The sequence below is a fragment of the Microcaecilia unicolor genome, chromosome 12, assembly GCF_901765095.1.
Source record: "Microcaecilia unicolor chromosome 12, aMicUni1.1, whole genome shotgun sequence".
In the NCBI taxonomy this organism is placed as follows: Eukaryota; Metazoa; Chordata; class Amphibia; order Gymnophiona; family Siphonopidae; genus Microcaecilia; species Microcaecilia unicolor.
The window spans coordinates 32,138,954-32,163,411 of NC_044042.1; the positions used below are offsets into that span (position 1 = coordinate 32,138,954).

The 24,458-nt window shown below is 45.4% G+C and overlaps 1 protein-coding gene across 2 annotated transcripts in view; it reads right to left on the reverse strand.

The window, feature by feature from the left end:
* TRIM29 (tripartite motif containing 29) overlaps positions 1–19,905 on the reverse strand; it is a 52,694-nt gene extending 32,789 nt beyond the window's left edge. The window contains exons 1-4 of one of the 2 annotated variants that reach the window (XM_030220445.1): positions 18,897–19,905; positions 11,415–11,510; positions 3,333–3,566; positions 2,698–2,887 (exon numbers count right to left, since the gene is read on the reverse strand). In XM_030220445.1, the coding sequence (XP_030076305.1) occupies positions 2,698–2,887; positions 3,333–3,566; positions 11,415–11,510; positions 18,897–19,757 (1,381 nt within the window). In that variant the 5' untranslated portion in view covers positions 19,758–19,905. The remainder of the gene's footprint in view (positions 1–2,697; positions 2,888–3,332; positions 3,567–11,414; positions 11,511–18,896) is intronic. The other variant, XM_030220446.1, reaches the window with a different exon arrangement.
* Between the last annotated feature and the right edge of the window lie 4,553 nt (positions 19,906–24,458).

Here is a 24,458-nt window from a genome sequence, read left to right on the forward strand (position 1 = left end):
TGAATAAAAGTAACAATCAGGGATGCAGAACTTCAAAGCAACTGCATGAAAACAGTAGAAAAAAAGTGTTTAAGCACAGAAGACAGGACCGCCGAGAGGAGGGACATGGGGGGGGGGGGGGGGGCAAAATTCCCCGGGCCCGGTGGCGGGGTCTCTCTCTCTTCTGCTCCAGATGAGACCTGAGTGATCGCATCCAGACAGGAGCAGGAGACAGAAAACTGATGCCGGGCCCCCCTTGGAGGCTGGGGAGGACCCAGAGGAGCACCTCCAGCGCTGCTCTTCTGCACAGCTGAGCGGCTGCTTTTCCTCTCAGGCACGCATCCTTGGTTTTGAAACCGAGCATGCCCTGAGAGGAAAAGCAGCCGCAGGGGCAGGCAATCATCAGAAGAGCAGTGCTGGAGGAAGATGACTTCTGCTGGTGGGCCTCAGGACCCCCGCCAGCCAACAAGGTATTTCAATTGGGCAACGATCTGGGAGGGGGGGGCAGCGGCGACGATTGGGGAGGGAGAGGCCGTGATCCGAGGGTGAGGGACGACGGCCCTGCCCCGGGACCGGTTCGGTCTCTTGGCAGCCCTGACAGGAGAGGAGATGTCAAACCTCCCTCCTCCCTCCTCTATCCTCAGAGCCACTGGCATGATGTAAGGAGGAGGAATCACACATTCAGAAGGTGAAAACAGAATAACAGAGAACTCCTTAATCATGGCAGAGGACCCAACATTCAGAACAAGACAGCATCCTGGCCACCACTGCAGTAAGAACCTGCTCTGGCACTCCAACAGCTGAGAATCAAAGCTTGTTATCTCTCATCTGCAGATGCCACGGTTTCACCCTGCTTGCATCAAACTTAAAGGCAAACATTGCCTGAAAACAAACTCCTCCAGAATATATTTTGGCAAAATCCACCCATGGCAAAGCTCAGCAATATCCACCCATCAAATACAAGCATAGTACATCTTGGCAAAAACACCTAATGTACACAGGGACAAAACTGGCTGCACATCTAGGCAAACACAGCCACTGGCAAAAGCCTCCCATCACACATCTGGACACTCCCTGGCCATTGTATATCTTAACAAATACAAATATGGCACATCTGGACAAACCCCACCCATTGCACATCTTAGGCAGACACACCTATCACATATCTCAAGCAAGCACATATACAGGACCGGAGCAAGATTATGGGGAACCCTAGGCAAACCTTCAACCTTGCACCCCCTTACTGTGTTGCGTGTGTGTTTGTGTATATGGCTATTTGCAAATTTCCCACTCTTCCTGCAGTAACAGTACACATTGATGGTTCTTTGAGTTTGTGTGGCTTTCAGGATCTGTTGTTTTGTTCTGACTTCAGCTACTCTTTGCTGCCCTCCAGAAGCAACCGCCCTAGGTGACTCCCTTGCCTTGCCTAATGGTTGGGCTAGATCAGATCATATAACTCCATGTCTTTAGGAAGTGTCCAATGTTGGTCTTGTTTTCTAATTTGTACACACATAACCTGCAGGGCCGCAGAGAGGGGGGGGCAGGGGGGACACAATTCCCCAGACCCCGGCCTCCAAGGGGGGCCCGGCACCGGGGTCAGGCCACCGGCGTTGCAGTCCCCGGTCTCACCTGCCTGCCTTCTCAGCTCCGGGCCCCCAACATTCGAAGTGGCAGTCACAGATCACCTCCCTTCGGGCCTTCCCTCCATGTGTCCCGCCCTCGCGGAAACCGGAAGTTAAATCAGACAAGGGCGGGTCACAGGGAGGGAAGGCCAGAAGAGAGGCAATCTGCGACTGCCGCTTTGAATGCAGGGGGCCTGGAACCGTGGAGGCAGGCAGGCGAGACAGGGGACTGCAGCAATGGGGGGAGTGATGGGGGACGGCAGTGGAGGGGGGAGCAACAGGGGGCGGCAGCGGCGGGGGGTGGAGGCGGGGCAGCCTTGCCCCAGGCCCGGCCTAGTCTCTCGGCAGCCCTGATAACCTGTATTTCCAGTTGTTGGACTGCAAGCTCAAGCAGTTGGTGACAGTAAATCCAGGACTGTCTAAACTTCTGCATAAAAGCATAACATCATAGGGTAACCCTAAATAGGCACCTATGTATGTCAGTTTATAGTTCCAATGTGTAAAATGCTAAACTATTGAAATGCTACAACTTCTACCCTCACTTCCTCCCCCCCTTCGAGAGCCCATCCATCCAGAGCATCTGTCAGTTCATTATTTACGGTGGTATTTCATGCATAGAACTTTTCTTAATACTGGAAGCTGAGGGCACTTTGGGAATTAAACCAATGAAAGTTTAATTTGTGACATAAATGTAAAGGCCAGCTAAGCAAATTAGATCCTGTGAGCCCATTAAGAAGTTATATACTTTCATCAGTTCAGTGTGCAAACTCTGTGTTGGTAGAAGTTCTAACTTTATTCTTCCCCTCCTGCCCTCTTCCCCCATCTTAGTCCACCAGCATAGGAGCCAACTTTTCAGAATTATTAGGGGTGCTAAGCCCAACGGAAATAACCCCTCCCTGGACATATACAATGAATTCTTTCAATATTGGGGGTGCTCAAGCACCCACAGCACCCACAAAGCCGGCTCCTATGCCCACCAGCTCCCATTTGGAGGCTTTGCCTTGCGGTTCCCCTCTCTAGGGCCGGGCTGTAGGATAACTAGTAAATACCCACAGCTGTGATTTTTAGGGTTAGAGTGGCAATGCTTGACTCTTACTATTAACCCTCTCCACGAGGTTCTTGTTGAAGTCATTCCTGCAGACTTTCTCCACATGCTTCTTGCAAAGTCCTGTCAGATCATCCCTGAGGCCCACCATGGCCTGAGTCAGCTTCTCCCCCTCCAGAAAAACGTTGTAGCTTGGAAGAGGAGGGAGAGCAGGAACATTTCTGATCACTTCCTGAAATTCCTGCAAAAGAAAATGGGTAAAAGCCTGTTTTCTACTTCATCCAGTAAAATCGCAAAGCCTAGAATTAATAACCGGACAGGAGGTAACAGACCCTGCAAATTATAATTTTAAGAACTGAAATGAATGACAGAAGCAACCTTATTAAAGTGATTGGGGGGTGCTAAAAATGATCCCACCCAGGACATACTAAACAAATTAGCTCAACACTAGGATGCTCAAAGACCTACAGAATGGGCATCTACATTTTACCCATCAATCTTAGGTCTGATTCTCCAAATTACATCTTAATTCTTCAGGCGCTGCTATTAATGACACACCTCACTCATTACCCTGGGATGGAAAATGCTAACTCCACACAATTATATTGGCTGGGCTGGTCCCTTGCGTGGAGTAGTGGCCCTGAAGAATTAGGGAACGCCTTCCCGGCAGGGACGCCAACCATTACCTGTAGGAACAGCACTGCATCGGTGGTGTGCAACAATCTGTCTCCATCTTGCTGGCGATCCTGCAGCTCTTCTCGCCGGACCTGCAGATCCTTCACGATTTGCTCAACCTGCTCTACGGCCGCTCGCTCCTTCTGCTCCAGGCCCGCCTTCACCTCATCTCGCTGCCGCTGCAGCTCTTTCACTATGTCTTTGAAGGCATTGTCCACAGCTCCTTTCTGATTGGTTGTGTAGTTCTGATGAGGGGGTAATGGTAAAAGAGCGCAAAGCAGTTCAGGAACAGTTCTTTAATTTTACGAAGCTCTTTAGCTTTCAGCTGAAAGTTTTCTATTCCCAGAAGTGTGTTGTGATGGTTACTAAAACTTTGCACATTTTATGGGATTTAAAAGATTAGCTATTCGCTATGGGATAGATATTCAAAGTGATTTAAACAGCCAGAAAGGTTCCTGGATATTTAATTCACTTGTCCAGGTATATTCAGCTGAATGTGCCTGGTTAGTGCCTAACTTGTAACCAGCTACTTTGTGGTGTTCCAGGGGCAGAGTCCATGGTGCGACCACACCTTGAGTGTTGTGTGCAAACCTGGTCAACGTAGCTTAAAAAAGATATAGCAGAAGTAGAAAAGGTTCAAAGACGTGCAAACAAACTAATTAAGGGGATGGAACTCCTTTCGTATGTGGCTAAATCTTTTTATTGGTTTTGTTACAAAACAGAAAGCAACAAGTAACAATGCTAATCTAATACGTATTGTAGTAAAGTACAAGTCTTCAGGTACATTACAAGAGCTTATGGGAGAAAAAGAAAGAGGAGAAGGAGAAAGACGGAGAGAAAAAAAAAGGATGTGTATTAGTTGAGGACATATTTAGCACATAGTAATCCATGCAAACATATAAATTGCGAGTGACCGTACTCACCCGCAAATGCGCAGTAGAGAATTTCCCTCTCTGTCCCGCCCCCGCGTCAATAAGTGATGACGGGGCGGGACAGAGAGGGAAACTGCGCGAAGGGGAGGGAGGGAACCGCCGAGGTCGCTACCGCTCCCCCCTCCAACCGGAGTCACCGCCACCGCCCCCCTCCACCCGGCCCGGGCCCTCTCTTCGCAATTCAACTTACAGCGGCGAAAACGCAGCAGGCAGATCAGCTGAGCTGCCGTCGGCCTTCCTTCCCTGCCTCTGTCCCGCTCTCGCTGACGTTACGTCACACGAGGGTGGGACACAGGCAGAGAAGGCCAACGGCAGCTCAGCTGATCTGCCTGCTGCGTTTTCGCCGCTGTAAGTTGAATTGCGAAGAGAGGGCCCGGGCCGGTGACTCGGGGGGGGGGGGGGGGGAACGGTAGCGGCGGCGGTGACCTGGCGAGGAGGATAACTGGAAATCTTGCCCATTTTAAGGGGCATAACGGCTAGTATAACACAAATACAAAGTAGTCTGCAGCAGAAACACTGCTCAGCTTGCTAGTGAGAGATATGACACTAGCACAGACCATTTTTTCTTATATCTGACAAAGCGTGGTGATGTTTTAGCCAGATACATTTCAAATTTGTAAGTTTGGAGCAACAAAAGAAATGGGAAAACACCGCTTGTCTTATAAGTATACAGCAACAAAATAGCGGGTTACATCAAGCAATTTGCATGCTGGTAAAGAAAAATAGCGGAAGGGGGGGGGGGGGGGGGGAGAAGGACCTCAGACTGGTGACATTTAGCCAAATTAATGGGATTACTTATGTGCATATATCCCATATGCACAGTCACCGTACTTCAATCACTGGTCCTCAACCAACCACCTCCCTAGATGTTAAACAATGTCTATTTTTTATAACAATTTTTTTTATGCAAAAAGTGTCACATATGCACCTCCTCGGGACATGGAGAGCAAAGGCAATAACTTATCTTGTAGCGGCGGCGTACCCAGCGTAGCTGATAGCAGGACAGGCAAGCCGATATTGTCGTTTGTTATTTGAGCAGGATTCTACACTAGGGCGTCCTTCCCCTGACGAAGCCCTTACCGGCGAAACGGACCGTTGAGGAGGTCTAAGTTCAACGCCGCTACAAGATAAGTTATTTCCTTTGCTCTCCATGTCCTGAGGAGGTGTATATGTGACACTTTTTGCATTAAAAAATTGTTATAAAAATAGACCTTGTTTAACATCTAGGGAGGTGGTTGGTTGAGGACCAGTGATTGAAGTACGGTGACTGTGTATATGGGATATATGCACATAAGTAATCCCATTAATTTGGCTAAATGTCACCAGTCTGAGGTCCTTCTTCCCCCATTTCCGCTATTTTTCTTTACCAGCATGCAAATTGCTTGATCTAACCCGCTATTAAGTTTGGAGCAACAAATTCCACCATTCCTGATGAGAAGCTAGATGCAAAGTTTTCATAGCTAAAGAAAACATAGTATTGACATGCATTGATTCATCAGGATTTAGTATATTATTAAAACATTGACCGTTGAGCAACAGATACTTATATAGCATTGGGCCAGTAAAATGAAAGATATCAGTCAGAGTGAGCCATACATCACTCCAAAATTCTTGAATACACATACAGTCAAAAATGAGATGTTTAAGGGTACTCCTTTCATATGAGGAAAGGCTTAAGAAATTAGGATTCTTCAGTTTGGAAAAGAGATGGCCGAGGGGGGCACATGAGTGGTGTAGAATGGGTAAACGTGAATCAATTTTTTACTCTTTCAAAAAGTACAAAGACCAGGGGACACTCAATGAAGTTATATGGTACTATCTTTAAAAGGAACAGGAGGAAATAAATATTTTTTCACTCAACCAATAGTTAAGATCTGGGACTCGTTGCTAGAGGATGTGGTATCAGCAGTTAGTATATCTGGGTTTTAAAGAAAGGTTTGGACAAGCTCCTGGAGGAAAAGTCTGCTATTGAGATAGGCATGGGGGAAGTTACTGCTTGCCCTGGGATTGGTAGCATGGAATGTTGCTACTCTTTGGGATTCCGGAATCTTGCTTCACTTCGGGGTTCTGGAATGTTGTTACTGTTTGGGTTTCTGCCAGTGACATGAATTTGCCACTGTTGGAAGCAGGACAGTCAGTGTCAGGGCCCAGGCACAGCCCAGAATTAAATATCTGGGAATAAAGTCAGCGGCAGTCAGGAAAACAGGGATCACCACTAGCTGGATATAAAATAAGAGCAGCTAGAAAACATAGCACAAAACAACAGGGGTTGTTTCGGCACGAAGCCTTCTTCAGGGGTCAATATGGTTCAGGTTAAATCAGCAACACAGAGAGTGTAAAACCATTAAGTACTCGAGCACAATACACTAGACTGCGTGCCGTGGAAAACAGTCTTCTCTGCAGGAAGACTGTGTCGATACATGGCCCATGTAGGGTCTTTTGGGTCAGTTTTATTTGGTGAATAAACTATTTGGACACTCTTACTCCTTGGCTGCCTTGGTCATTTGGATTTTTCTCCACCTCCAACCCTGTGCTTGCTTCTCTTGTGGAACTTGTGAACCCTCTTTTCTTTTTTCGCCTGGATAGCTAGGGAACATGTCAGAGCACTCGAAATATATTTGCACCTAATATTGTGGGATCCAGACACTGTATATATTTACACATATTCACCCACCAAAGGGGCACCTCCGATTAGGTGTCAGGAAGGTGCCTGGTAGGAGTCTGTTCTATAAAGGAAATAGGGCACCTTTTTTCTTTTCTAGAATACTAGTAAAAAAGGCCCGTTTCTGACACAAATGAAACGGGCGCTAGCAAGGTTTTCTTCGGCTCCCCTGCAGCCACCCATGTCCAGCGACCCTCCTCTCCCCCTGCAGCCACCCATTTCCAGCAACCCTCCTCTCCCCCTGTGCCCACTGCAGCCACCCATGTCCAGCGAACCTCCTCTCTCCCCTGCCCCCCTCCAGCCACCCATGTCCAGTGACCCTCCTCTCTCCCCTGCCCCCCTCCAGCCACCCATGTCCAGCAACCCCCTACCCCCCCTGCAAGCACCCATGTCCAGTGACCCTCCTCTCTCCCCTGCCCTCCCCTCCAGCCACTCATGTCCAGCGACCCTCCTCTCTCCCCTGCCCCACCTCCAGCCACCCATGTCCAGCGACCCTCCTCTCTCCCCTGCCCCCCCTCCAGCCACCATGTCCAGCGACCCTCCTCTGGACATGGATCAGCTGTGAGGCATGTATTTTTTTTCCCCCGGGTTCTGAAGTTGACATCATAATGGCTACGGTGATGTCAGCCTGATCTATGGAGCCTAGCAGACCAAATCGGAATGAGCCACGGTCCCAGGCAAGTCAGAACGTTGGAGGTGAGAATTATTATACAGGATTACAGTAACCTGGTATCAACGTGCCTAACATTGCAACTGTGCTTACACCAGCCCATATTGTTGGTGTAAGTGCAACAGCCTAAGGGTAGCAGGTACGCACATAAATTATTTCTTTGGATTTTGCTCACGCCATTTCAGTGGTAGCTCAAGGTGAGTTACATTCAGGTATAGTGGGTATTTCCCCATCCCTGGAGGGCTCACAATCTAACCCCCTGGTCTACAAAGTGAATGGGCTGTGTTGGCAGTAAAGCAGCTTTGTAACAGAGGCCTAAGTTCGTACCTGAGGCAACAGCAAGTTAATAGACTTGCTCAAGATCACAAGGAGCAGCCATGGGATTTCAACTAGGCACCTCTGGCTGTCAAGACCAGTGTTCTAACCACTAGGCCACTCCTCCACTCTAACCTATAAGTTATGCACATAAGTCGAATCCCTGCCTGTGTCCCATCCCTCACTCTACCCCCCCCCCCTTGTAAATACACGCTACGTAAGCAGGTAAATGCTAGTAGTCTAAATATTTACGTGTGAAATGTACACATAACTCTGAGCACCTAAGTTATAGAACTGCCCCGTAAACAGCAAAATCTGATATATTTTTTAAATGCCTTGGTTCTGATCGTTGCATTCCCCCCCCCCCCCCCCCCCCCCCCATAAGCTTACTGAGGACACTTGTGACCACAATTTTTGCGGAATACAGAGAATCTAATGTACACTTGCCCCTAGATTCTATATATGGTGCCGCAGCGCAGATCCAAGATTTGCATGCCACTGAATTGATTAACTAGCCATTAACTATTAATCATCCTTAACAATCAATTATTGAAGTTAATTGGCACTAATTTGGATTTGCACACGCATCTTCCTGCAAACTATTCTATAACCCCAGATGCCTAAATTCTATAGCGTGCAACTCAAAATGAGGTGTGGCCAGGGGAGGGGCATGGTCGGTTAGGGGCATTCCAGGCAGTTTTATAGAATAGCACCATTTATGTTCCAAATTGCCATGAGTTTGGCACTAGCATTTACCCAAGGTTTCAGCTGGTATAAATACAGGCATAGTAACATAGTAAGTGACGGCAGATAAAGACCTGAACGGTCCATCCAGTCTGCCCAATGGTCATATTCATGATCAATTCAAGATTAAATCAGCAATGAACGTGATATTATATACTTGATCATGGTCTTTCTTTGGTGCTATTGGGACATAGACCATAGAAGTCTGCCTGGCTCTGTCCTTATGTTCCAACTACTGGAGTTGCCGTCAAAGCCCATTCCAGCCTATCTGAATCCATCTTGTCATTTGCGGGACACAGACCGCAAGAGTCTGCCCGGCACTGTCCTCATGTTCCAACTTACTGGAGTTTCCATCGAAGCGCTCTCCAGCCCATCCTAAACCGAATTGTTATATGCGGGACTCAAGACCGTACAAGCCAGCCCAGCACTGGCCTTAGTTGATACAGCCAGAGTTGCCATCAAAGGTTGGCATGCAAACACATATGCAACCCTTTACGTTTTGTTTTTTCTACCATTCGTTTTCTAACTAGAGATCCTCTGTGTTCATCCCATGCCTTTTTGAATTCCGCCAACTTTAGGAACAGGGATTGGTTTTAAGCATTGTTCTAGAAAGGGACTCATCCCAGAGTGCCCTTTATAGCTTAGTACTGATTTTTTCCTGCACTGATTTTTGAGCGTCACTTATAGAATTCCCTCCTTGTTTACCTCCAGCAACCTAACACGACCTCAGGAATGCCTGTTTTTAAGGCAGCTGAAAGTACGTGTGGTATAGAAACCTGTGCATGCTTCCAGTCAGGCAAAGGCTAGAGGCTCTGCAAATTTTCTTCAGTAAGTTTGGGCAATCTCAACTCAATTTTAAAACATTGCCATATTTGATTTTTGATCAAACTCAAAGGACAGTTTGGTTTTCCACTATTGTGAAAGGTTCTTCCAGAACAGTAGAGACAGGCAAAGGTGTAATCCATAAACTGTGCCTATAAAGCACCCTATTCCAGGGATTCCCAAACTTGTCCTGGGGAAACCCCAGCCAGTCAGGTTTTCAGGACATCCACGATGAATATGCATGATAAAGATTTGCATACCAAGGAGGCAGTGTATGCAAATCTTTCTCATGAATATTCACTGTGGATATCCTGATTGCCTGGGGTTCCCCAAGGACAGGTTTGGAAATCACTGCCATAGTCTGCTTTCTCTCACATCAGTTCTCCAGCTCTGAGGAAACTGGTGCATTCTTCCTTAGACACTACGGCGGTATCTCCTGTGGTTCGACAGAGGATTTGTGGGCATATAAAGAACAAGTTTAAAGTCATCTGCATGGGTAAACGTGTTCTCCCTCAATGTAGCTCAAAGTCCATGCGCTATCCCGCAATGCAGGCACCTTACACTGCACCGAGAGGCAGCATTGCCAAGGGTGTATTTAGGTGGGAAGGTAGGAAAGATACATGCCTGGACTGGATTTGGATTGGATTTATTTCACACCTTTCTCACAGGGCTGAATTAAGGCCAACTGATGCTCTAAGCACAGCCCAATGGTGCCTCTCGACCCTTCCTCTGCTTAACTGACAAGACATTAACTCAATAAGTGCTAAGAAATATCATTATTGTACAAAACAAAATATTATATATTTTTATAATGATTAGAAAAACACAGAAATTCAGGTTGGATAGTGGGTGAGCAGATGGCAGTGAAAAAGTTAAGGGCACGATAGCTAGTGGAAAAACTCTGTGGTGCCCCCCTTCCCTTGCTGCCCTAAGCACCTGTTTTATGTTTGTTTGTTTGTTTGTTTGTTTGCTTACTGGTTTATCCAGGGCTGTTTTCTCAGTTGTTCAAAGGCATGTTACATTCAGGTAAAATTGATATTTTCCTGCACTTATTCTTCAAACAAAACTCTACCTACACAAAATGCATATGCAAGTCTTCATGCAACTACTACTACTACTTAACATTTCTAGAGCGCTACTAGGGTTACGCAGCGCTGTGCAGTTTAACAAAAAAGGACAGTCCCTGCTCAAAAGAGCTTACAATCTAATGGGCGAAATGTCGAGTTGGAGCAGTCTAGATTTCCTGAATAGAAGTATGGTGGTTAGGTGCCGAAGGCGATATTGAAGAGGTGGGCTTTGACTAAGGATTTGAAGATGGGCAGGGAAGGGGCCTGGCGTATGGGCTCAGGGAGTTTATTCCAGGCATGGGGTGAGGCAAGGCAGAAAGGGCGGAGCCTGGAGTTGGCGGTAGTGGAGAAGGGTACTGAAAGTAGGGATTTGTCTTGAGAGCGGAGGTTACGGGAAGAAACGAAAGGGGAGATGAGGGTAGAGAGGTAAGGAGGGGCTGCAGATCGAGTGCATTTGTAGGTTAATAGGAGAAGCTTGAACTGTATGCGGTACTTGATCGGAAGCCAGTGAAGTGATTTGAGGAGAGGGGTGATGTGAGTATATCGGTCCAGGCGGAAGATAAGGCGTGCGGCAGAGTTCTGAACGGACTGAAGGAGGGATAGATGGCAAAGCGGGAGGCCGGTGAGGAGGGCACACTTTGTACCCATGGCAAGTTTCAAAGGGAAGGTGCATGCTTTCACTTTGAAAACTGAGGCAGAGCCCACAGCCAAGATGTCTTTGTCCAATGTGGACAGTTTGAAAACTGCTCCCTTAATATTTTAGCTTGAAATGGGAGACTCAGAAAGAAATCAAGAAAAATTAAAGAAGAAACTTCAAGAGAGAAAGAAAATGAAAAGGCAGAAAGAGAAGAGAATAAGAAAGAAGAGAATTTTGTTCTCACCCTGAGGCGATCTTTTTCCTTGTGCCATTTCTCCACTTCATCACCTACGTTCATAATCTCCAGGTGCAGCTGCTCCTGCCGCTCGGACAGCTCTGCCTTTCACAGGAGAATAAGAAACATGAAATTTACTTTCACAATCTACTCCATTAAGCCCTAGAATAAGTGGAAGCTCTAGGAGCCCACTAAAGGCTTTATTTAATGCTCTTTTAAGTATCCAGATACAACCTGCTCTTTGTTACTCCTGCCCCCCTCCCCTCCCTAACATGCACACAGGCCCCTGCTGCAAGGATAAGATGCCATTCCATAACCAACATGTGGGAAGTTGTCTCTGTTTGGCGTGGTAGGCGGGGTTACAAATGAGGTTGCTGTTTTCTTTGATCATATCATGGTTCTTAGCTGCAGGCAAAAGGCCTGCGTAAGTCCTACATTTCAGGGCACAACCCAGGGTGTGTCTCCAACAATTAGAGATTTCATGTTAGGAGGAATGAGGAATGACATTCAACAACTTATGAAACAGGGGGAGACGCCCATATCTGTGCTGTGTTCAAACAAGAAAATAAAATCATCGTTAATTTTGGGGAGGGGGGCCCAGCAGCCTACCTGGACTTTTTTGAGAATTCTTTACTAAAGGCCTTTGCTTGTAGCTACCCAGGGTAGCTCTACATTTTAATACCCCTCCCTTAGCTCAGCCATCACAGGGACATTTCCTACCCTCTTCAAAACCTAGGACACACAGGTATTCCTGAGTTAGCCCATAGCTGTCACACTTGAGCACCAGCTGGGACACCCTCCCTGGCTGGCAGTGCCCTCAACACTAGCCAACAGAAGACAAAGTACACAGGACAAAGTTTTGCTGTTTTGGCACAGCACTGCTATGTGTTCAAAGCTTAATTTTCCTGACTCATTTTGAAACAGGCGCTAATTTTGATATAAGCTAGAAAAGTGACCATTGCATCCACACATTTAGTGGACCGTACAGATTGACCCCTGATGCAGGCTTGTATGCTGAAACACAGCCAGAGTCGGATCTTGTAATAAAGATTTGCTTGCTATCCCAATTTCAAAGGCCTTGGTACTTCTTTTGCTGCTGGGTGCCCTTGGCACTAACACCACGACTTTCACAGCTTCTGTGGGAGTTGGGTTTGCTACTCAAACCTGGGTTTACAGTTCATGTGGGTTTGGCCTGTTTGCCAACTTTAGATCTGTGGCCATTAAACTGGTGCCTTTGGCTATACCAGCTTTTTGGAGGCCAGAAAGGCTTTTGCCATTTTGCAGGACTAATTGTTCAAAAACATTAATGTTTAGGCCACAGGATTTCTGGAACCCTGGGCAGACCCTTTTGGATTCAAGAAATATCTTCTTTACTGTTTGGCTCATTATTTTGGTTTCATGTCACAGGCACTGGCCATGTTACTTGTTCATATTATGCACAGAAATGTCTGTGCATTCCGGCAGACTAACATAGCAACCACACCACCTTGTTCATATTTTAAAATTCATGTCTTTTCTTCCATCACATCACACAATCCAGACTGTAACACAGCATAAGCATTCAGATCAAGTTTCCTCTATTGGTATCCAGTCTGAACTGGCAGCTGGTGATCTGTGCAAACAAGACAACGCTTGTTGAAACAGGAACATGTCAAACCAAGGACTGTAGAATGGGAATAGCTTTGTTCTTTGCACCGTGATCATTCTTACAATGAGCCAATGCAGAAACTGAGTAGAACATCAGCAAGGCCTTTCACTGCTAGTTAGAACAACCTGGAAATGTTTCCCTCCTGGTCCTAGCTTGGCTTGCAGCTGCACGCATCTCTTCACAATTCAATACCAGTCAGTAAAAAGCTCTGTAATCTAGGCTTGCTTTTGTGAAGTAGGTTGTTCTGGTTGCTGTTTTGGATTCTTTGATTTGTAATGTGTCAATTTGTATTCCTTATCTTTTTGTTACTTTTTATTCTTTAAGTTATTTAGGGCCGCATTTTGATACAAATTTAATCAATAGAAATAAAACAAAATAAAACATGAAAAAGAAAATAAGATGATACCTTTTTTATTGGACATAACTTAGTACATTTCTTGATTAGCTTTCGAAGGTTAAAATTCGAAAGCTAATCAAGAAAAGTACTAAGTTATGTCCAATAAAAAAAGGTATCATCTTATTTTCTTTTATTTCTATTGATTACCTTTAAAAGTGGACTAACGGCTACCACACCTCTCTACTCATGAGAAAAATTTGTAATCACGATGATATAAGAAGATAAGAATAGCCATACTGGGTCAGACCTATGGTCCTTCTAGCCCAGTATCATGCTTCCTGCATTGCCCAGAGTCACAAGGAGCTGCAGTGGGAACAATAGATATAAAAACAATAACATACCTTTAAATTGCATGATTAATTGCAATTAAATTTTTAATCAAAATGCAGCCCTACTCTAATGAGTTGTGTGACAAAGCAGTTGAGAAAGCCACTATGAAGACTGTATGCATTAAAAAAAGGTCCCACTAGCAGGGTTGAACACTGCATTGGGCCCTGGACAAATACATATTTGTGGGTCCCAACCAGAGGTCTCCGTTTCCTCCCCATGTTCCAACGTACCACAGGTACTGAGCAAGAGCATGCTCACAGGCCCTGTCTCCTGTGCAGAATTCAGGCACAGGAGGGGCCATTATGCCTCCTGTGATTGTTGTGGCTTTATTTTTTTTTTTCCTTCCACTCACTCACAACTTGAAACCACACTCGGGACCAGCCTCTACGGCTTTCCTGCTCTGCTCTGGAGAGATGAGCTGGGGGAACAGGTCTAAGGAGAGAGTGGAGGTCCATGTAAAAGGAGAGACTGGCAGGACTGAAGATAGGCGGGCAGTGAGAAGAGTTCTGAATTCAAGAGGCCTGGTGAACTGCTGCAGCCCTATGGATTGGGACCAAGGAGTGAGACAGCTGCTAGACATTAGCAGGTTAAAAGCTTCTGCCAGACCCAGGCTGAAGCAACTGGCCTTCAATCTTCCCTTGGTCACAAGACCTTCATCTCTGTCGAACGCTTACCACTCCTAGATGGCGGACTTGGCAGGTCTGAGGGCCTTCTCATGACTTTAGATCCTAAGCATCTGCCTAGTTTGCCTGTGCACTAATCTTGCTCTGATCACTAGTACATGGCTGCAGAATGGTCTAATCTTCAAGATTTCCCTAATGAAGATGAATGGGATAGATGTGCTTACAACTGAAGGAATATCTTGAAAGCCAAAGCACTTTGCAGTCCTTAAGGGTTGCAGTTCGAAGCCCCTTCACCAGTGAAAGAATGAAGTCAGTTTTACCTCCATCCAGGTTTTAGTTTAGACCATAACTTGAGTTCTGTGTCTAGTTTCAGAGACAACATCTATTAAAGGCCAGTTATAAGGTGGAGGCACTTCATACTCGAGACTACCTCTACTTCAGGAAGCAGATGAAAGCTTAGCTCTTCTCCCAAGCCTTTAATATATAGCATGGCTGACTATGCACCACTCTGTATCTGGACCAGCTTGCTACACACACCAGTTCCTTATACCTTGTTTAACTGTACAAAGAACTTGCTTTGAATTTACACATCCATCTATTTATCCCAACTGACTCTGTACCACCCACCTTGTCCCCATCTATATATCTGCACTTGGCCCCTCGGCTACATGGTAAGCTGTATTGTAGAAAAGAATTAGCATCATATCTATGTTAGTTGAATGTTCTAATGTGTGCTTATTAGATGTTTCATTAGTATTATCCTGACATTGCGTTATATCTGTGTTTGAATTTCACAGCTGTTAAATGTGTTTATTTTCGATACTGTTTTATGTTAGTCCTATTATTAGGTTTTAATTTGCTGTTCTCAAATTTATCTCATTTATTGTATTTTACTATTGTTATGCTGTTGATAAAATAGTACGTTTTATGTTAAACTGTACCTGCTGTACACCACCTTGGGTAAATCTCTTTGTAAAGGCAGTTAATAAATCCCAATAAATACAATGAATAAATAAGATGAATGGCCCCTGCACTTTAAGTTATAACACAGAGACTGAGGAAGCTAAAGATGTGGGGCCTGATATTCAAAAGGATTTATTCTCTCAATTTTGAGAGTTATGCTTTTAGCTTGGCTTCTTTGAAAATCTACTACTAACACTACTAGGGCTGAGTGCATTCCTTTATCATGAAATTTCACTAAGCCCTTAAATTTAGGAGAATAAAAGGTGGGTGGCAACAGGGGTGGATTTAGGGCGGGGAAAATGTTAGGAGCTTAACAATAATTTTCAGTGCTAGGTTCAAAATAATTAGGTTTGGAAATCTAGGCAAACAAACGTCAGGCCTACATGGGCAAGCATAATTTTTATGTTCCTAAATGAAGATGAATTTTCAGCTGAAAATATTTTAGGAGTCTAACAGGAGCATAAATTTAGGAACTCAGATTTTTTTCGAGTATTGGAACTGTACTCCCTAAAAGAAAAAAGGGGAAAAAGAGATACGATACAAGCATTGAAATATCTACCAGGCACCAGAAAATAGCATTTCCCATGCAGTGGAAACTTAGGGGCAAGAAGTCGTTATATCAAGCTGATAGGAAGGAGGCTCAAAAGCAAAATGAGAAAAACAAGGTTACTTACCTGTAAGGGGAGTTCTCCGAGGACAGCAGGATAAGCCAGCCACAAGGGGACCAGCCGGACAGCTACATGTGGCTGACGCATCCTGCTTGTCCTAGGAAAAATACTTTAACTGAGGAGATGGTGGACACTTGGAATGGCCTATCAGCACAGGTTACCGGAGCCAAAAGGGTGGCAGAACTCAACCATGCATAGGATAGACACCGGGGGGGGGGGGGGGGGGGGGGGGGAGGGGGCACTGCTGCTGTTATGACTGAATATCCAATGCCAGGCCATTTCCAAGAACCAGCAGACAGATAGGTCTGATTTTTATGTGGTCTGATTTGTACGGTTAACTTAGGGCCCCTATTACAAAGGCACGCTAGCGTTTTTAGTGTGCGTTAAAAATAAGCATGCGTTTGTAGACTGAATCTTCGCTTCTTAAACTTTCCCAGAACTCTGGGGCTTACTTCTGTTGAAGTCTTTAAAAAAAATATTTGGTAGAAGTTTTGAACTATTCTTCAGATCTTATTCCTCCAATTAATCGAATATATTATATTCCAACCAAAAGAATCAAGAAAGAGAAACCTCGGATATTATACCGCAAGAACCTCTACTAAAAGAACAAGAGAAATACAATCTTAACAGAAATTTTAGAATCATCTATAACTGAGGATTCTGAAAGAATGACTTTGTTAGTCTCATTTATATTTGAGCAAGATATGGAAGCTGTAAAATGTATGTTTTTTTTTAAGAAATCACAATCTCTATTCTATGGGAAAAAGATGTACCCGCAGGAATGGGGAAAAGCTTTTTTAGCTTTAAGGAAAGAGACCCTAGGCATTAGGGGCCTCTTTTTACTTAAACTACCCATGTAAATGTGTGCTAAAATATCAAAGGACTGAAATATATTTCTTTCCTACCAGAACAATTAATAGCTTTCCTAAGCCAAAAAAGAATTATGTAAAGTTTAATGTCAGATATAGAGAGATTGAGATATAGTTATGATTAGGTGTAGCGTGCAATGCTAAATATATCTTTACCTATTCCTTAATTTCTCTCCTGAATATGTAGCCCCTCCCCAAACTTTTAGTGGCCTAAAGAGGGCACAATCGTTTTCCTTTGTCATATTATTGTTCTAATCTTGATGGAAAAATTCCTTTGCCTGTATTACCTAATTCAAGTATTGTACTTGGTGAAAATTTGTTGTAAATTAAATAATTCAAAGAAAGCGGTGGTAATTTAACCTCGACTGCACCAGAAGGGAGCTAAAACCGCTGGTGGGGATATGGGCCTCATCCTCTCATTGTATTGTATTGAGAGATTTTCTCTTAATTTTTCCTCATATAATTACTTTGTGTCTTGATCATTTATTGTGGACTAAGTAACGATGATACTTCTATTCTCCTTGGGAAAAGAATATTCTTTTTTGTTGTATTTCTTGATTTTCTGACATTTATTTTGTGTGAATGTATATTTGTAATCTATAAATAAAGAATGAAAAAATAATAATAATAATTAAATAATAATTTTAAAAAAGCATGCGCTAAATATTAGAGACGTCCATATATTCCCATGGGCGTCTCTAACGTTTAGCGCGCACTAAAAACACTAACGCACCTTTGTAAAAGACCCCCTTAGGCAGTTAAGTGCCGAATATTGGTACTTAACCACAAAAGGGCCACCTCCAGCATCAGACCACCCACAAAACCACCAGCTACAGCTTTAACGGTTAATGTTAATATTCAGCTGCGCTAACTGGTTACGAGCCATTGATCATCAGTGAATAGCCCACAGAAGCAATCTAAGCAGGCAGCAGCCTCTTCTGGCTAGTTAAAGTGCTTTGAATATCAACCCCCCCCCCCCCCCCCCCAGGGATCTTAGTGACGATGGCGGGAGAGAGAAGAACACGGACTGAGTAGGACAACACTGCAGGCAGACACAAATGGGAAGCCTGGTTGGACTAAGCAGACTTCAGTTGCTGACTTCCCAGCCTAATGTTAACAGGGGCTGTAGCTGCGTGAGCTTCTGCCTCAAAACAGTGCCCTGCCTTTACCCAAGGCAGTGTACAGCAGGTACATTTAACAAAAAAACGTACAATTCTATTAACAGCATAACAATAGTAAATTGACTAAAAATAAACATAAATACAATAAATGAGGTAAACTTGAGAGCAGCAAATTAAAACCTAATATTAGGACTACCATGAAACAGTATCGAAAATAAACACATTGAACAGCTGTGAAATTCAAACACAGATATAACACAATGTCAGCATAATACTAATGAAACATCTAGAACATTCAACTAACATAGATATGATGCTAATGCTTTATCAGATCAAAACTTCCTGCTCATTGAGTCCAAAGTTGATGTCAGGGGGGTGCAAACAGGGCACTTGTTACCGGAGTATGTGGTTAGCTATCAAGGTTTGGACAAGTCCCTGAAGGAATGGTTCATAGTCCGTTATTGAGATGGACATGGGGGAAGCCTCTGCTTGGCCTGGGATGGGTAGCATGGATTTCTGCAAGGTACCCGTGACCATTGGAGCCGACTCTGTGGGTGCTGTGGGTGCTTGAGCACCCCCAATATTGAGAAAACTTGTGTTCAGGGAGGGGTCATTTCCATTGGGCTTAGCACCCCCAATAATTTTGAAAAGTTGGCTCCTATGCCGGTGACCTGGATTGTCCACTGCTGGAAGCAGTATGCTGGGCTAGATGGACCATTGGTCTGACCCAGTATGACTATTCTTATGTTCTAATTGCCCTGAGTCCCTATGCTACAGAAGGCCTCAAGCCAGCTTCAGGCTGAAAAAGTTACTTCCTAGTGGGCTTCAGATGCCCCTGGAGTAAAACACCAGGCCCTGACTGCAGGACTCACCTCTTTGACGTATTTCTCAGCTTCCACAGTGACAGTGCAGTGGTTCTTGTGCTCCTGAAACATGCAGAGATAGCAAATGCAGGTCTGGTCCGTCTGGCAGAACAGCTCCATTGTCTTGAAATGCAGTTGGCACTTTCTGGCCTCAAAGTCTTTGATGGGTTCCAGCAACTTGTGATCACGGAACGCTGCGCCCTCAAGATGGGGTTTCAGGTGGATTTCACAGAACGAAGTCTGACAGACGAGACACGACTTCACAGCTTTCTTCTTAAAATCAATGCAGGAGTCACATAAAACATCCTCTCCCAGGCTTCTTGGAGAACTACTTTTTGGAGAATAACCTTTTGGAGAATCCCCTAACTCCTGGCCAAAGCGATTTGCCTTCTTCGTATCAACTGGCTGCAGGACTGGACGGTTCACTGCCTTGGAACCCCCTAGCTCCAGAATCGAGCGGATTGCTGGATTAGCGTGCTCTGGCTCGATTCTAGCATTGGTCGGTGACTTCAAATTCCCTGGCTCGCTATTAAGCCGGTTGAGTTTCTTTAAGTCTCCGGATTCTACCGTAGGACGAAGTGGTCTCTTGGCATCTAACTCCAGGCCAAAGCGGTTTTTCTTTCCATCATCTGCCTCGGAACCAGAAAGATTTCTTCTGTTCGCCTCTTCCGTCTCTTTACTAACGTGCTTCTCAAAAGATGGGCCGTCTGGCTTGTCGTGTTCTGTTCCCGGAGAAGCGCCGTTCACCTCCTCTGGCATTTGGCTAGAACCATTGAGTAAACTTTTATTCTCCGGCTCTGTGGTAGGACAGTGTGGTGTCTCCTTCTCTGGTTCTTTGACAAACCCAGTCTTCACTTCTCCTGTGTCCATCCTGCAGTCGCTTGAGCACACACTTAGCTTTCTGTTCTGTCTGCAGCCTGAGTGTAGGGAACCTTCACAGTTGCTTCCTTGACGTAAATGAAGGCAGGAAGACAAGAGAAAACCTACCTGAACTGCACCCTGCAGGGATTTTTAGGGAGGGCACTTTAGTTGGTAGTGAAAACTGCAGAGGCAGGTAAAAGAGATTTTCACATTGCGTAAGAATCGCCACACCCAGGAAGTTCAGGAACATTCCTGCCTCGCCCACTTTTGCTGAAGAGAAAATTTATTGAAATGATTTTGCAGGTACAGAAAACCTGTTTGGCTGCTTGATTTTTTTTTTTTTTAAGTGTCTAATTGTTTCTTTAGCAAGGACGGGAGCGTGTTTTCCTTTACTGCTTACAGAGCTAATTAGAGGGAGTTGACACCCTGGCTCTGGCGGCAGAGTTCTGGGGATTTTGTGAAGTCTAGAGAAAAATGGTTAAGTGGAGTATGAGAACTTACTGAGACCCCAAGTTCCATATTTTTACAGGAGTGGCCTAGTGGTTAGAGCACCGGTCTTGCAATCCAGAGGTGGCCGGTTCAAATCCCACTGCTGCTCCTTGTGATCTTGGGCAAGTCACTTAACCCTCCATTGCCTCAGGTACAAACTTAGATTGTGAGCCCTCCTGGGACAGAGAAATATCCAAAGTACCTGAATGTAACTCACCTTGAGCTACTACTGAAAAAGGTGTAAGCAAAATCTAAATAAATAAGTATATGGAATGTTGCTATTATTGAAGATTCTACATGGAATGTTGCCACTTTTTGAGATTCTGGAATGTTGCTATTATTTGAGATTCTAGATGGAATGTTGCTAGTGGAGGAGTGGCCTAGTGGTTAGAGCACCAGTCTTGCAATCCAGAGGTGGCCGGTTCAAATCCCACTGCTGCTCCTTGTGATCTTGGGCAAGTCACTTAACCCTCCATTGCTTCAGGTACAAACTTAGATTGTGAGCCCTCCTGGGACAGAGAAATATCCAGAGCACCTGAATGTAACTCACCTTGAGCTACTACTGAAAAAGGTGTGAGCAAAAAAATCTAAAATAAAACATCCAAAGCACATAGGTGCATGTGACGCAGCAATTTTATCGGGCAATATATGTCCCTATGTGCTTTTCAAAATAGCCTACCAGAAAACTGCCACACTGAGATACACTGACTTTAAAAGACGGTATGGGCCTGATTCAGTAAATGGCAGGGCCGCCAAGAGAGGGGGGGGGCAACATTCCCTGGGCCCGGGCCTCCAAGTGGGGCCCAGCACCGGGGTCTCTCTCCTGCTCCTGAGTGGACCCAGGTGATTGCATCCCGACAGGAGCAGGAGAGAGAAAATTCTGGCAGCAGGCCCCCCCCCCCCCCTTGCATTGCCTGCCTAGCAGCTGCTGGGCCCTCAGGCAATACATGCTGAGTTTTGAGATCCAGCATGTGCAACATGAGGAAAGCAGCCACAGGGGTAGGCAATGCTGAGCAGAGGAAGGGGCTGCGCTGCATGCAGCTGGCGGGGGCCAGCCAAGGTACTTTGGGTGGGTGGGCAGGCGGGAGCGATGATGACTCTGTGGCAGGGGCATATCTGGAATCCGGCGGTAGGGGGGGCCAGAGCCAGAGGGGGGGGCACATTTTTGCCTCCCCCCCCCCCCCGCCGCCGCCGCCTCTCTCCACCCCCTCCCCGCCGTCAACCCTCCCCCGTTGCTTACTTTTGCTGGCGGGGGGCCCCAACCCCCGCCAGCCGAGGCCCGACCCGCAATCTCCATATTTCGTCTTCCTCCGTGGCCATGTGCTTCAAGGAAGTAACGCTGCAGTGCTGATTGGTTGAATCCAGTTCGGCGTCTGACGTCGCTGTGGGGGAGGGTTGACGGCGGGGAGGGGGGCCAGGGCAAAATCTGCGGGGGCCCAGGCCCCTGTGGCCCCACGCAGATACGCCCCTGCTCTGTGGGGAGCGGCGATCCTGGAGGGGTGGCGGCAATCCTGGGGGGGGGCACTCTCTCGGTGGCCCTGGTAAATGGTACCGAAAAACAGGCACTGGGAAAAATCAGATCTCAGTGTTATTCCATAAAGGGTGCTCTGGGATGAATTATTATTATTATTTATTGCATTTGTATCCCACCTTATCCCACCTATTTGCAGGCTCAAAGTGGCTTACATAGTATTGATAACATAGTTATTCCATTATATCAAGTATGGTTAGTACTGTGTATAGATTAATTAAGAAAAGAAAGAAGAAGGAAGGAATTTATTAGGGTATTTATAGAAGGTGGGCTTTCATAACTGAATGGGTTGGTGGAGTGGATTAGTGGGGCTGTAGGTTCTCATTGTAGGGCTTGTTGAAGAAATATGTCTTCAGAGATTTGCGAAAGGTATGAATAGGGCCTAGCAGGGATTCTTGCACTGAACTTTGGGCACAAGGACTTATGCACATCCCCCAAATTCAATAACACTGCCCCTGACCTGCCCTTCCCATGGCCATGCCCCCTTTTGGGCTGCATACAAGAAGATTTGGGTGTGGATCATTATAGAATCACGCACTGCCAGATCTGCGTGCATATCCAAATTAATGTCAATTAACATCAATAGTTGTTAGCAGCCAATTATTGCTTGTCAATGGCTCATTAACTAATTTATTTGCACGCAGATCCCAGGTTCACATGCAAATTTGGGTGCCATTTGTAGAATCCAGGGGTATGTGTATGTGGCAGTAAGAATAGGTGTATAGCTGAAAGTAGCTGGAGGAGGAGGGCTCCATTATGCATAGAAGTTCCTGCTGTCTTATATTACTAATTTAAAAGGGGGTTGGGGAAGGGGTGTGTGATATGCTGGTGGACAAGATGTGTAGAAATGTTGCTTTGGCTTGTCCTCCTCCATATCTAGTTTGCTCCATGCTGCCACCCCAAATATTACTGTCTAGAGATGCCACTGCTGCTTACACCCAGGGATAAGCAGTGACTTTCCTTAATAATGGTTTACGGACTTTTTTTTCCAGGAATTCGTCCAAACTTTTTTTTTTAGCCCAGTTACATTAACTGCTTTTATCAAATCCTCCATCAATGAATTCCAGAGCTTAAGTATGCAATGAGTGAAAAAAATATTTCCTCATTTTTGTTTTAAATGTGCTACTTTGCAACTTCATGGTGTGTCTGCTGGTCTTTGTACTTTCTGATAGAGTAAACAATTGATTCATGCTTATCTGTTCCACTTTACTGAGGATTTTATAGACCTTTATCATATCTCCCCTCAGCCATCTCTTCTCCAAACTGCAAAGCCCTGCAAAGCCCTATCCTCTTTAGCCTTTCCTCATATGAGAGTTGCTTTATCCCCTTAATCATTTTGGACATCCTTCTCTGTACTTTTTCTAATGCCACTGTATCTTTTCTGAGATGAAGCAACCAGAATTGCAAACAGTACTCAAAATGTGGTCTCATCGGGGAGTAATACAGAGCCATTGGACTGCCCAATGTGCCTCACTTTGCACTTGTTCACATTAAATTTCATCTGCCACTTGAATGTCTAGTCTTTCAGTTTCCCTGGGTCCTCCTGCAATTTCTCCCAATCCACATGCATTTTAAACATAATAAACATAGTAGATGACAGCAGAAAAAGACCTGCACGGTCCATCCAGTCTGCCCAAGAAGATAAATTCATATGTGCTACTTTTTTATTTGTACTGTCCTCTTCAGTGCACAGACCGTATAAGTATGGCCAGCCCTATCCCCGCCTCCCAACCACCAACCCCGCCTCCCAACCACCAGCTCTGGCACAGACCCTATAAGTCTGCCCAGCACTATCCCTTCCTCCCACCACCGGCTCTGGCACAGACCGTATAAGTCTGCCCAGCACTATCCCCGCCGCCCAACCACCAGCTCCGGCACAGACCGTATAAGTCTGCCCAGCACTAGCCCCGCCTCCCAACCACCAGCTCTGCCACCCATTCTAGGCTAAGCTCCTGAGGATCCCTTCCTTCTGCACAGGATTCCTTTATGTTTATCCCACGCATGTTTGAATTCTGTTACCGTTTTCATCTCCACCACCTCCCGCAGGAGGGCATTCCAAGCATCCACCACCCTCTCCGTGAAAAAATACTTCCTGACATGCATTTTAAGAACTGAATAATTTTGTGTTATCTGCAAATGTGATCACTTCACCTGATAAAAGGGATGGGATTACTTCCATATAAGGAAAGGCTCAAGGGGCTAGGGCTCTTCAGCTTGGAGAAAAGACGGCTAAGGGGAAATGTGATAGAGGTATGTAATGAGTGGAGTGGAATGGGTAGATGTGGATTGCTTGTTTAATCATTCCAAAAATACTAGGAGTAGGGGGTACACAATGAAGCTACTAAGTAGTAAATTTAAAACAAATTGGAGAAAATATTTCTTCACTCAATATGTAATTAAACTCTGGAATTCATTACCAGAGAATGTGGTAAAAGCAGTTAGCTTAGCAGGGTTTAAAAAAGGTTTGGATAATTTCCTAAAAGAAAAGTCCATAAGCCATTATTAAGATGGAGTTGGGAAAATCCACTGCATATTTCTAGGATAAGCAGCATAAAATCTGTTTTACTCTTTTTAAGATCTTGCCAGGTACTTGTGACCTGGATTGGCCACTGTTGGAAACAGGATACTGGGCTTGATGGACCTTTGGTCTGTCCCAGTATAGCATCGTTTATGTTCTTAAGTTCACTTGC